Source organism: Schistocerca piceifrons, chromosome 3 (assembly GCF_021461385.2).
Source record: "Schistocerca piceifrons isolate TAMUIC-IGC-003096 chromosome 3, iqSchPice1.1, whole genome shotgun sequence".
NCBI lineage: Eukaryota > Metazoa > Arthropoda > Insecta > Orthoptera > Acrididae > Schistocerca > Schistocerca piceifrons.
In genome coordinates, this window is record NC_060140.1 from 567,021,534 (window position 1) to 567,036,170 (window position 14,637).

The following is a 14,637-nucleotide window of genomic DNA, read 5'->3' on the forward strand; positions in this document are numbered from 1 at the left end:
GCTCCTATTTGTTTTGCTCATCGATGAACACAACACATTACCATGCCTCATATCGTTTAGGAAACCAGATGGCATTCAAAACAGCTTCCAGTCGTGTCGGAATGGTTAAATACTGGTTCTTTATGGTTTTCAAAGGGATGTTATACCACTAGTACGGCAAAATAGTTGGAAGTTCATGTAATGATGATGGAGGTGGCTGTCCATCAGGCACCCTTTTCTCCAGGCTCAGGCTCTAGGCTTGAGATCTGGTGACTATTGTGACCGAGGAAAATGCGACGTGTAAACTCTTTAAACTCGACCATTTCTGATGAAATGATTTTCTTCTGTTTCTCCATACGGCAGGTTTCATGGCTTTGGAGCCACGTTTCCCTGTTACCGGCATTTGCCTCAGTGATGAGAGGACTTGGAATTCCAGTTCGCCCTGCAGTTCTCTGCTTATGGTACTCTCTCCATATCGTTCTAGTCCTGAAGTGCGACGTTCTGTTCTGTAGTTGCACATCTCGTCACCTCATTTTTCGTCACAGTCCTTTTAAATTACTGTCTGTAGCACACACTTTCGTCCGCTTCGTGACTTATCGGATGATGCTTTCCCTATATAAATTATCGATTAGGTGCCTCTTTAAGCTGACAAGATTTTGGCTATATTTGTTACAGAAGCACCCACCATGCGAGCACCAAAAATTTGCCAAGTTCGAATTCACTTAGCTCCGACATAATGTATTCACAGTTACAAAAAGCACTTCTCTGATCACGACTGACGCCAGCAACACATTAAGGACATTGCACTGGTACCGTTCGTACTCAAAAACAACTGCGCAACCTGTAGTCTTGACTACCATCTTAATTTATATTCAAGCATGTATTTCTCTCGGTGTTACAGTATTTTTGTCCGAACCTTGTATGTAACTTCGGGAGAGGAGAGCGCTATATATAACATTTCTCCTTTGTAACGTGTACATAGTTTCGTAAGTTACTCCATTATCTGTTTGTCAGCGGAAAAATGCTCCTATCGGAGCACAAAAAAGGCTAATATGCTCCAGTTTTAAAAGACGGTGACACAAAAAGTAGCGTTCCAGCTGTCTCATTCTACCTTCCTGATCACCTTTAAAAATTTTCCCAAAAGTTCTGGCATTCCAGCATATTAGCCCTCTTTTTAACATGCAGCTCACATCTCACTCCCACATGCTCCCTTAAGTGTAACTCTCTCACATGCACTAATCTATTGCTGTAAATAGTTCATACCTATCTAATATCATCTGCCTATTTTAACTGACTCATTCGGCCCAACTCATTGTCATGATGTCTTTGTGTGTATTTCTCACTGTCTCCTGTGTCAGAGCTACAGTCTTCTGCATCGTGTCCTTCTACTAATGTCTCCTTTCACCGTCATTCTCTCCGTATTACTCTCATTTACTGTTGCCATCTCAGTCGTTCCCTCTCACTGCTGCTTCCCGCTGTTACTATCTCTCTTTTCCTTATTACCATAGTCATAGACTTTGTCTCTCATTGTTAGTGGCTCTCTCTCATTTCCACTTTCTCCTTCTCTTTATTCCTCTCCCACTGACTCTCCCTCCTTCATTCTTTTTGCAGTACTGTTGTGTGACTGTCAACTACACTCCTGGAAATGGAAAAAAGAACACATTGACACCGGTGTGTCAGACCCACCATACTTGTTCCGGACACTGCGAGAGGGCTGTACAAGCAATGATCACACGCACGGCACAGCGGACACACCAGGAACCGCGGTGTTGGCCGTCGAATGGCGCTAGCTGCGCAGCATTTGTGCACCGCCGCCGTCAGTGTCAGTCAGTTTGCCGTGGCACACGGAGCTCCATCGCAGTCTTTAACACTGGTAGCATGCCGCGACAGCGTGGACGTGAACCGTATGTGCAGTTGACGGACTTTGAGCGAGGGCGTATAGTGGGCATGCGGGAGGCCGGGTGGACGTACCGCCGAATTGCTCAACACGTGGGGCGTGAGGTCTCCACAGTACATCGATGTTGTCGCCAGTGGTCGGCGGAACGTGCACGTGCCCGTCGACCTGGGACCGGACCGCAGTGACGCACGGATGCACGCCAAGACTGTAGGATCCTACGCAGTGCCGTAGGGGACCGCACCGCCACTTCCCAGCAAATTAGGGACACTGTTGCTCCTGGGGTGTCGGCGAGGACCATTCGCAACCGTCTCCATGAAGCTGGGCTACGGTCCCGCACACCGTTAGGCCGCCTTCCGCTCACGCCCCAACATCGTGCAGCCCGCCTCCAGTGGTGTCGCGACAGTCGTGAATGGAGGGACGAATGGAGACGTGTCGTCTTCAGCGATGAGAGTCGCTTCTGCCTTGGTGCCAATGATGGTCGTATGCGTGTTTGGCGCCGTGCAGGTGAGCGCCACAATCAGGACTGCATACGACCGAGGCACACAGGGCCAACACCCGGCATCATGGTGTGGGGAGCGATCTCCTACACTGGCCGTACACCATTGGTGATCGTCGAGGGGACACTGAATAGTGCACGGTACATCCAAACCGTCATCGAACCCATCGTTCTACCATTCCTAGACCGGCAAGGGAACTTGCTGTTCCAACAGGACAATGCACGTCCGCATGTATCCCGTGCCACCCAACGTGCTCTAGAAGGTGTAAGTCAACTACCCTGCCCAGCAAGATCTCCGGATCTGTCCCCCATTGAGCATGTTTGGGACTGGATGAAGCGTCGTCTCACGCGGTCTGCACGTCCAGCACGAACGCTGGTCCAACTGAGGCGCCAGGTGGAAATGGCATGGCAAGCCGTTCCACAGGACTACATCCAGCATCTCTACGTTCGTCTCCACGGGAGAATAGCAGCCTGCATTGCTGCGAAAGGTGGATATACACTGTACTTGTGCCGACATTGTGCATGCTCTGTTGCCTGTGTCTATGTGCCTGTGGTTCTGTCAGTGTGATCATGTGATGAATCTGACCCCAGGAATGTGTCAATAAAGTTTCTCCTTCCTGGGACAATGAATTCACGGTGTTCTTATTTCAATTTACAGGAGTGTATTTTCCACTGCCATTGTGTCCCTCTCTTTCTCTCACAATGCCAATGTCTCCCTTGCTTTCTATACCACAACCACTGCCTGCTATCTTGCATTATATATTACTTTTCCATCTCTTGCTCACTGATGCTGTCTCCTTCTCTCTCTGCATCTCTGCATGAAAAAGCAGGAATATATTTAGATGCCAAAATTTTTGGAAAAAGGTGCTGGGGAAAGTAGAATGAGGCAGCTAATAAAATAATTATCAGTCACAGTGTTCTAAAACAGGAGCATAGTAGCCTTTATTGTTCTCCGATAGGTGTATTCTTTTGCTGGTTCCCATTTTGTCACTCATATGAATTGACCTTTATGGGTTCGTGAAATTTATATAGTTTGCGTACTGAAACTGACGCAACGTGTAACTAATTTTACACCTCAGGTCAGATTTTATGTGCACAAAATTTTTTCGTGTACTTCAGTACTACAACATGGGGTTCCCAGATCCCCTCTTATAACGACGGACACGCTTTAAAGGATATTTCTGTAAGTTACGTCACTTATAAACTACGATTTCACTTCACAACGAAAGCAACGGGAGTACTTTAAGTGTACAAGTAGCGCAAATTTGAATCTCTGTACCTTGTAAACGGATAAATAGATCAAGAAATTTTTCAAAGCCTTTGGAGATTAGAGTCTTAGATGCACATGGTAAAAATTACAGCCATTTGCTGAGCATAGCTGTCTTGGAATCTGCAGCTCGGTTTCGATACCTAGAAACAACGTTTTCCGAGATTTCTCAGGAACCGCTCGCAAACAAAGTAGTGTCTACAGAAGCCACTTAAGGCGCACCGTTGACTATATGTAATTTTTAAAAAAAAGAATAACCGATATGCCGTTTTTGCCTAAGATAGAGGAAGCATGTAATAATCAGAGTTTTGCCCTGTACTGAGGGTAATTACAGTAAGACTATCCTTCCGTTAGGTATACAAATGGTCCCTGGCCTGAGAGCTTGGTCTTACCTTTCTAACGGAATCATAGGTATGAGCACCGGCAAAATCCCGTGCTTATAAGCGGCGTTTAGGAACATATTGGGAGCCGGTACAATGTTTCTGAGAAGTGTTCTCGTGTAGCCCGTCGCAGAGGCTCTGCCCGCCGACTGCGACTGCGCCGGCGCGTCGCGCTCAGCGGGCGGTTCCCGACGACGCCGCAGTGGCGCTGCGCCGCCTGCTGCCAAAAGGATGCGACGGACGTGCGGCGCGTGACGGCGCGTGCGTTCCCGTGACCCTGATGGCGGCGGTGCCAGCGCGATAAAAGCGGCGCGCCAGGAGGTGTGGCATCCAGTGCCGCCTTCCCAGTGCCGAGTGCTGCGCCATGGCCCGTCCGTCGCCGACCACCGGCGCCCCCAGCGCGCTGCTGCTGCTGCTGCTGTCTCTGCTGCTCGCCTCCTCCTCCTCCTCCTCCACCGCCACACCGGAAGACCTGCTGAGCTCCGTCGTGGACGAGTGCCTGGGCGCGCGCGGCCTGCCCATGTCCTGCCTGCGCCTCAAGGTGCTCGACTACCTGGACGCCACCACCGGCTCCGGTTCCGCGGCCGCCACCGGCCGCTCCGCCTCCGACATCGACGCCGACGCCGAGCACCTGGACGCCATGATCCTCAGCCGCGCCCAGAGGTTCCTCGAGACGCACCAGTTCAAGCTGCAGCTGCCGGAGTTCGCTTTCGGGCGCGCCGAACTCATCTTCAGGCCCTCCAAGGGACTCGCGGATTTCGACGTCAAGTTCCCCACCGAGAGGTCGGAGTCGGAGAATGAAACTGAGAGGTCGCTATCCGAAGGTATGTAGTGTTGCATTTATAAGAAACTAGTCTGGAGATTTTTCGCTAGCTATCAAATGCAGACAACACTCGCAGGAGACACTGCGACTGTTGCAATTAATGTGCAGATAAACAGCTCACATATCGCGAACCGTTCGATTTATTTGGCACATTTCTTTCATCATCCACGATGTTTTTGTGACGATTCTTCTGAGCAGTGCTTGATGACGCACGCGTCTGCGAAATATGGGGGTTCTTCTGCACGTTAAACTTTCATTACACGTACAAAGCTCATGACTAGATATGCCCAGCTGCGGTGATTTAGATCATGCATTCTTCCCAAAACAAACGTGAACAAACATTCACTTACAGGCAAGGCACCAAACAAAACAAAAACAAATATTCTATTCTAATTAATATCATGACATCATTTAAGGCCTTCTCATAAAATTGAAGTCACCGACTTTCTCCTTCCAATCCGAAAATATTTCGTTAGTGCTCACCTACATACGCAGAAATTAGCAATAGAGAAGATTTTAGTGTGTGCTTCGTGAGTGTGTTGTGTTGTTCGGGATTGGAGCGGTAGGGAAATAGCTTGAATGTGGTTAAGAACCCTATGCCAGACACTCAGTTATGAAATGCAGAGTAATAACGTAGAAGTAGATGTAGATACAAGGCATCTAGAAACGGACTTTCAGCTGCACGTATGCATATCAGTCACTGTATAGCTCAATTTTTTTTTTTTTTGACGGAGAAGAGTGTTGTGTCAGGGACTTCGCGATGAGTAAGAGCTGTGGCTCCAATTAATGGCTGACTTCGAAATGACTGGTGGATGAATTACGTGCAGTAATTGGTAGGAAAACCATTTCAAACTTACAAGAAATTTAGCTACATTCACACAGAAAATATAGTTCAGTGGTATTCCACACGTCAGAAGATAACACTCGAATAATGTGGTCTAAAAAGCACCTATTCTTTGCTGTGTGCCGTATTACGCCCTGGGTCCGAGTTAGAGAGATTCCGTCAACATATGTCTCACTGGCTATTATGAACTGGATGGGGAATGTCTATCACGTTTAGAGCAAGTGTTCAGACATCTTTGGAGATCCACTGTAAATAGTAACTCACGAAAGAGTAAGCAAAACATTAATTTAGAAAATAATGATAAGAAAGAATCTTGGCTATAGATCAGAGAAGGTAGCTATGAGAATTTACCAACGACCCAGCAATAAACCATCAGTTTTTTCCTAGGCTGCAGGTATCACAAAACCCGAACACCCTCTCTTGACGAGGAATGAATTGTTAAAAGGTCTCACAATCAGAATAAAAGTTCTCAGTCGTATGTTAAATATGAGAACTAATGCGGAAAATTAATATAACAAGAGTAATTTGCAAAGGCAGCTGCGATATTAATAAACGGAAATAAACTAGACGTCCTGTTTCCAATTCAAAAGAATTGTAAATGAATTATTCTCAAGCACGTGAGAAACATTTTCCAGTATCCGCTGTAAAAAGATAAGAAGTTGAGCTAGCGAGAAAATATTTACCGAATCATATGCGATTTTCCCTCGTTTCCTGGAGGACAGTACTACCCTTTACTCGTAAATATAGCGTACCCTTTGAAATGTAATATGCAGAGTATCTATTCCGCAACTGTGTTGCACAGAACCTTGGTAGTTGACCACAGAGTATAAATGGTCTATCAGGAGCTTGCACTAAAGATATTTTGAATGGCACAAAGTTAATGGAAGTGATTTTGTTAAGTTATCACCAACTTTCAGGAATGATGAACAAAGGTAAATGTATCAGTTTGAGGTAAGGCACCTTGGTTTGGGAACGACCGAGTCGTAAGCTGAAGGTGAAAGTCATTCTGTTATCTCTGACAGTGAACCTCTTTATTGCAAGCTCTTTGCTTTCCGTATTCTGAAGTGAGGTACTGAGGACCAAAACAAGAAATAATTGCCTAGTATAAATGAGTACCAGAATGCATATCTCAAGCATTAGGAGCAATTGATCAGTAGAATACATGAGTTTCACACTAGCAAAGATGAAAGGTGCTCATAATTCTTAAGGAATGTACTTTATAGCCCATGTTCCCTCGACATTTTTTATTGTTTTGTCCACCCTACGTCATCCTAAAATATGGAAAGCAAAGAGCTTGCAGTGGAACAAGATTACTGTCAGAGGTATCACAACGATTTTAGACTCAGTTGTAACCGGACCAGGGACCACAAATTGATACGTTTATGCTTCTCCATCACCCCTGAAGCTATAACTCCATCACGGAATTATCGTGTACATTCGCTTACGATCTTCCACATTTATCTTTGTATTTATGGGATAATATCACGACATTACCGTTAAGGAATGTATATATTTACAAATTGAACCTTTCGCTGCACCAGAGTGCACTTTATAATGAAACTTACAACCATGAAGTAGACAGCCAACAATGATTAAATATACGAAGTGTAGCGTGAGCCTAGTCAGGAAACAGATCTGGTAAGAAAATCACCTGCAAGAAGGCACAATGAAGGACCGGGTAAAGCTCCAACTCACACATTTAATCTCACAGTTTTAGATGTTGTCTGGTTATGTTTTATCATAGATTCCATAAGCAAAAACATTTCGAAACTGATGACTGAGAGACAACCTTTGTGACACAGTGGAATGACTGTGTAAATGTACATTGTGTGCTTTCGGTCTCATAATTGTTGTTGTTGTGGTCTTCAGACCGAAGACTGGTTTGCTGAACCTCTCCATACTACTCCATCCTCTACAAGACTATTCATTCCGAATAACTATACAATCTACGTGTTTCTACACTTGTATTCATTTCTTGGTGTTCCTCCACGATTTTTACCCCATACGCTTCCCTCCAATGTTAAACTGACGATCCCTTCATGTCTCAGAACGTGTCCTGTCAGTGAACCCACCTTCGACTCAGGTTGTGCCACAAATTTCTTTTCGCCCCAATTCTATTCTGTATCTTCACATTAGTTACGTGATCTAGCCATCTAATCTTCAGCATACTTTTGCAGCACCGCTTTTCAAAACCCTATTCTCTTCTTATCTAAAATGTTTATTGCTCATGTTGCACTCCAGACAAATGCTTTCAGAAAAGACTTCCTAACACTTAAATCTCTATTGGATATTAACAAATTTCTCTTCTCCAGAAATGCGTTTCTTGCCATTGCCAATCTGCCTTTTATATCCTCTCTACTTCGGTCATTATCGGTTATTTTGCAGCTCAGACATCAAAATTCATCTACTACTTTAAGTATTTCCCAATCTAAATACCTCAGCATCGCCTGATTTAATTCAGCTACGTTCCATCGGCTTTATTGCACTATTCTTAATGTGTTTTCGTTGATGTTTATCTGACATACTCGTTTCAAGACACTGCTTATTCCGTTCAACTGCTCTTCCAAGTCTTTTCTTGTCTCTGACAGAATTACAATGTCATCGGCAAACGTCAAATTTTTTTATTTTTCCTCCCTCAACTTTAATTCCTACTCTGTAGTTTTCTTTTCTTTCTTTACTGCTTCCTCAGTGTACAAGTTGAATAACATCGGCGATAGGTTAAAACCCTGTCTCCCTCCATCCTCTCTACTTCGGCCATTATCGGTCATTTTGCTACTCAAACAGCAAAATTCATCTACTACTTTAAGCATTTCCCAATCTAATTCCCTCAGCATCGCCTGGCGTAATTCAGCTACATTACATCGACTACAAAGTGTTGTTCAAATGGTTCAAGTGCCTCTGAGCACTATGGGACTTAACATCTGAGGTCATCAGTCCCCTAGACTTAGAACTACTTAAACCTAACTAACCTAAGGACGTCACACACATCCAAGCCCGAGGCAGGATTCGAACCTGCGACGTAGCAGCAGCGCGGTTCCGGACTGAAGCGCTTAGAACAGCTCGGCCACAGCGGCCTTCTATCCTTGTTGTGATTTTGTTGATTTTCATCTGATATACCCGTTTCAATACACTGCTTATTCCGTTCAACTGCTCTTCCAAGTCTTTTCTTGTCTCTGACAGAATTACAATGTCATCGGCAAACCTCGAAGTTTTTATTTCTTCTCCCACAACTTTAATTCCTACTCTATAGTTTTTTACTGCTTCTTCAGTGTACACATTGAATAACATGGGCGATAGGTTAAAAACCTGTCTCACTCCATTTCATGCCCCTCGAATCTTATAACTACCATCTGCTTCTGTATAAGTTGTAAATAGCCGTCCGCTCCATCATTTTACCCTGCTACCTTCTGGATTTCAAAGTATTCCAGTCAATATTCGCAAGTCTATAAATGCTATGAGGATCAATGTTGCCTCAGGTGTTCGTACATTTTTCCGAAATCCAAACTGATCTTCTCCGAGGTCGGCTTCCACCAGTTTTCCCGTTGCTCTGATCATACCGGTACTAAAAGCAAATACCTGTCTGTGACTGCGTGGTGACACCCGCTTTCAGTTTATTTTTCTATTTCTTCGCAGCCCGTGGCATGCTGAAGAAGAAGTTGCTGATGCCCCTCCTGCTGCTGCTGAAGCTGAAGATGAAGGCGCTCACTCCGATCTTCCTTGCGATCATCGGCATCAAGTCGCTGAAGGCATTCATCATGAGCAAACTGGCGCTGCTGCTGGTAGTGGGCTTCCTGGTGGTGCAGCTGTGCAAAAAGGCGGGCATGATGATGCCCATGCCCATGTCCATGGAACCGGCGCCCGCCCCGCCCATGCCCTACGGGCCTCCGGCCCCGGCTCCGCCACCCACCAACCAGTACGGCCCGCCCACCAACCAGTACGGCCCTCCTAGCAACGAATACGGCCCACCCAGCACGCAGTACGGCGCGCCCACGGGCTGGGACGCGTCCGCTGCCGGAGGCGGAAACGGCAACGGCAACGGCAATGGCAACAGCAACGGGAACCCGTACGCACGGGTGTGGGACCCCCAGCAGCTGGCCTACAGCGCGTACTACTCCCAGCAGCAGCCGCAGCAGGCCACGGCCACCACGGCGGGCACCCAGGCACAGTAGTAGGTACCGACCAGCTTCTCTGGACCCCTAATTTCGATAACAGGTCTTTTATTTAGGTCTGCAGTGATCGTTGTCATCCATGACTGTGCCGCATTCCTGCTCAAACTTCTAGGATAACGTTTCGATCAACCTTCAGGAATCTTCTTCAGGATTCAGTTGGTGTCTCAGGTGGCTAAACAACCAGTGACGTAACTTTTCCCCCAAAGTTTCGGGAAAACACCCATGACAAGTCGAGGCGATGCTGCCGACTTTGTTCAGCCATTTGTGAACACTAGAAGACTCCTGAAGATGGTCCCATCAGAGGGATCGAAACGTCGAACTATCTAGAAGTTTGAAAAGGAATACAACGTGACCGAACTAACTTAGAAGATTTTTACCTTCACTGGAGCTATTTCACAGCAGTGTACACTATGGGGAAACCTGATCGCAGATTAAAACTGGGCACTGAACCTCTACGTTTCTCGCGGGCAATGTGCAATAACCTCTGCTATATTTTTCAAAATTTCGCAGAGGGTATTCTGTCTCAACATATATTTTTCTGTTTTAATAATGAGCGTGGGACTCACCTTTTCATTCCTCGCATGAACTGTTATTGTTGACTTTGTTATTGTTGCTGTTGCGTTCTTCGACCCGAAGACTGGTATGTTGTAGACTTCAAATCGGTCAGCCCAGGACTCATCATCTCTGTAACTTACATTCATCTGAACCTGCTGCCAATGTGTCCACTATGCTGTTCGAAGGGGTTTCTTGCATTTGTGTATTTTCATTTCTTGTTGGACCTGCTACTGTATTACCCGTATTTGATTTTGAGCTGATAGCCCAGTTCTCACTTCAGAAGAAATCGGGCGTGGTAGTCTTGTGGCAAGGCACGTTCGTGGAAACACAGAGGTCGGAGAACTGAATCGTGGTCGGACCATGGACATTTTCTGTCCGCCTTTCATTTAATCTTCAACGCTCAGTGATGTGAAGGATCGCCAGAAACGACATTTGGTTCGGATTCCGCGCTATTCGCGACACGCAGGTCGTCAAAGAGACTTGCATCCGACCATTGAACTACACATACCAAATGTATGTCAGTCCACGTCGTCTTAAACATTTTTTCCCATAGCCACATTTCCGAAATTGGTAAGCGTCTTAATTCTTTCTTTTAAATGATTAACTGCTGTATAACACTACAAGCCAGACACAGAATTTAAAACATCATTTTCTTGGCTTCACTGATATTTTTCACATCTTCAAATGCTCTCTTTCCCACAGATATCCTACTTCTTATTTCTTCTGTACAGCTTCCCTTCCATCTCATAAAACTCCCCATGTAAATAAAGATTTTAATTGTCCTGTCCATATCTCTTGCAAGAATATGTTAACTGGAGCTTCCTCCTTGCTTATTCTCGTCAGTTTTTTTTCTGTATTCATCTTCTTTCCATACACCTCACCCCTTCTTGCAATACTCTTCAACATCTGCTGTATTTCCTCTTCTGATTCTTCCTACCTGTTGCGTCCTCTGTGGCCTTTCCTTCCAGTTCTTCTATGTATAAGATGAACAGCTTCGGATACGGTGAGCGTCTTTACCGTACACTCTATACAATGTTCATCTCTCAAGTCTTCTCGTTCCATACCATAACTGTCACTTCTGGGTTTGCGTACATCTTCTTTATTAACCTATCTTTCCAGTCTATGCCAACATTTTTAAAATTCTTTCATCAATAATCGTACTGCGTGCTTATCTTATCTGGAGCGTTTCCATGTTCGAACTTCAGCAGAGCAAATAATTGGGTCACCTACAGCGTCAGAGTGGCAACTACATGGTAAAAAAAGTACTTTCTCAGGACTTAACGACCAACGTAGATCTCCGATACTGAAATAGTAACACTATCATCAATAGTTATTAATTATAATCAATTATATTTAGGTGATTCTTTTACCGTTACGAGAAGTCATCTGTACTGTGATGAGTGGGACAGATTTTAGAAAGATTGGATCTTTTACAGACAATGGATTATGAAAATTGTTGAATGAAATAAGCAGTAAGCGTCTTGTGTGTGATGTCAATAATTTTGTAATTCGTTATTGTTTTTTCCAGATTCTTATAAGCTGAGGGAGACTGAAAAAACTATGCTGAGTGAATGACATCGTATTTATTTATTTATGTTTTCTTCGAAATGAAAAACGAGAAGAATTATGGCGGTCTACCACTTTGTTTCAGACATACGTCTGAATACAATGTTGGAAGTATAGGTAGCTGCTGATACTTCCTGCTGCTGACTGAACTCAGGCGTGACGTGAGAACTGTTCCTACATTCTCAGGATATTAGTCCAAAGGGTGACAGTTTACTTCAGGAAGAAACACATCATGCCAAAGATTTATTTATTATTATTGTATACGTGTCTCAAATGAAACATTATTTATTAATAAAAGACACTGATTGATGGCACGTGAACGTGTCTAAGACATTACCTACCTTTGCAGAAGTACATTTGTAATCAATCCAAGACATTTATTGGGTTGAGAGCGTCAGGGAAATTTATGTTTAACACTGTGTTCTTTACTGAATTAAAACAGCCAAAACCTATTTGCAATAAACATTGATTGATGCAACAACATCAATATCTATTTATTATACTACAAATGTCCTTAAATATCCTTACCAAGGCTTCTAACCGATCGTATATTCTAATTTTCACCTGCGCAGCGATGCATCATACCGCAATTAGATATCGTCTTTTGTATACAGCATAATATTAGAGAAGTATTTCCATGGTAGAACATGTTCTCCATTGCCAGTTAGGTCGGTATTAATGCCATTTAGAAGCGATATGGTCGCCGGAGGGTTCATTAACTAATGTTAGAGATAATCAGTAGAGGACGAGATAAAGAAAAATGCTTTCAGTCAGAAACTTGGCTGCTAAATCGCCAGTTTCAGTGCTCTATTTTATTTTTCTGTATTTTCACCACATTTCGAAATTTCTCTTGCAGTATTACTATTCAGATGATTCTGTACATATTATCAGCAACAAACATGGAGATCTTTTGAGTTTTAGTCTGCGACAGTTGAAAAAAGCATGCTTTGGGGCACTTCTGGTAGTGCAGTCCCATCAGAGGGCTGGCCGCTCTGGGAAGAAGGGATTTTTGGTTTAAAATCTGTTCTATTTGCTACTCTGCTTTAGTTGGTCTGGTCTGGACGGCATTGGAGCGAGGTGGTTTGGTGTGGCATGCAGATTGTCGGAGGGTTTCTATTTGGTGAGTTGGTTTACTTCATTGGGGCTGTCTGTAGGCATTGCCTATCTACAAACTTAATTCGTTAATCATTCATGAGATGACTGGATTCCAGGGCTGAAATGTCACTCATTCACGATGCGGACCTACTATGAATACCGAGAGTGGACTTACATTCCAAGAGCCGTTGCTAATCCATTGTGTATTTGTGTGTTCAAAAGACACGAGGCTTGGTACTGAAGCCAAAGAGTGAATCTGTCACTTTTTCCTTCAGTTCAGCGTATTAAACACTTTATATTGTGATAAAAACTTTCTTCAGATGATGAATATGTACTTGAATTTGTGTCACAAGTGTTGTTTCTGGACTCAGAGGACACATACTATTTTATTTGTCTTAACAATTCAATTAACTGCAGCTGTACATAAAAACTGTCACCTTATTTCGCTTTCTCTGGTCGTTTCATTAGTTCTTAAGTGCATTAACGATTAATCTTATGCAATCGTACATAAATACTCTCACCTTATTTTGTCTTGTGTTTTATTAGTGCTGGACTGCATTAACAGGACCGATACCTTGCAGCCATAATAGAATAGCAGAATACAATACACACGGTGTCCCAGGAGGAATGGTTCGTAATCAGGGTTTTCACGGAAATGATCATTCGAAGCCAAAAATTCCAGTAAACATGGGCTCTGAAATTCATATCTTAAGAGCTATGAGCACTTCTTCCTCTTCGATACTGTGAAACAAATCTCTTTTCCTGAAAGCTCTTTGCTTTCCATATTTTGCGAGGAGGTAGTATGAACCAGAATAAGAAATTATTGTGAAGTAAATATGAGCTCTAAAATGAATACCTTAAGACATATGTACTTGTTCAACAGCATAGAAGTGTTTCAGAGTAGCGAAGATGAACAAGTGCTCATAACTCTTCAGAAAGCATTTCCAGCTCATTTCCTCCTTGTTTTGGTCTATTCTACCACCTCTCAAAATATGGAAAGCAAAGAGCTTGCAGTAGAAGATACTTTTCTCACAATATCGAAGGTGGAATGCTCACAGTTTCAAAGGTCCAGAGGTATGCACTTTAGGGCCAACGTTAATTAGACTTTTCTGCCTCGAATGTTCGTTCCAGTCATATCATTGAATGTTGACCATTCTTTCTGGGATACCCCACTGGATATCATTTGACTGAAGTGAGTAATTCACTGTAGCGCTGTTGTATGATACTTCTAATTCAGATACAGCATCACATGAATATCATGTATCCTGTTCTATGCATCCAGTTGCAGTATATAAGATGAGTGTGACGCTGGAACAACAATCAGAGAAGCTATACGTAATTCTATGGAACTGTGTATGTTCAATATTTCGTACTTGACTGTTATACCCGTAATTGTAGGTTACATCACTAGTGCTCGGTAACCAACTACGGGTCGAGTTGCTTAAATACATTGATTATTCCTGGAATATTAGAGTTGATTTTTTATGATATTCGGATGCTCGATTGCACATATGAATGTCTAAGTCACTCCATTTCCAGCAGTACATTTGTAAACAGTTCTTGAGA

General features: G+C 43.8%; 1 protein-coding gene across 2 annotated transcripts; it reads left to right on the forward strand.

The window, feature by feature from the left end:
* Positions 1–4,364: 4,364 nt before the first annotated feature.
* On the forward strand, positions 4,365–12,426 carry LOC124789647. 2 transcript variants are annotated; one of them, XM_047257080.1, is made up of 3 exons: positions 4,365–4,843; positions 9,320–9,858; positions 11,939–12,426. In XM_047257080.1, exons 1-2 carry the CDS (start codon positions 4,384–4,386, stop codon positions 9,853–9,855), a joined length of 996 nt encoding a protein of 331 aa, XP_047113036.1. In that variant the 5' UTR covers positions 4,365–4,383; the 3' UTR covers positions 9,856–9,858; positions 11,939–12,426. The 2 variants fall into 2 exon arrangements, with proteins under 2 accessions (XP_047113036.1, XP_047113035.1); XM_047257079.1 differs by having other exon boundaries at positions 9,320–9,854.
* The last annotated feature ends 2,211 nt before the right edge of the window (positions 12,427–14,637 follow it).

Bases quoted from the DNA above. Each gene is read 5' to 3' on its own strand.
- LOC124789647 (XM_047257080.1), top strand. From the start codon at position 4,384: ATGGCCCGTCCGTCGCCGACCACCGGCGCCCCCAGCGCGCTGCTGCTG. The intron at 4,844-9,319 runs GTATGTAGTGTT...ATTTCTTCGCAG, and splicing joins TGAGAGGTCGCTATCCGAAG to CCCGTGGCATGCTGAAGAAG.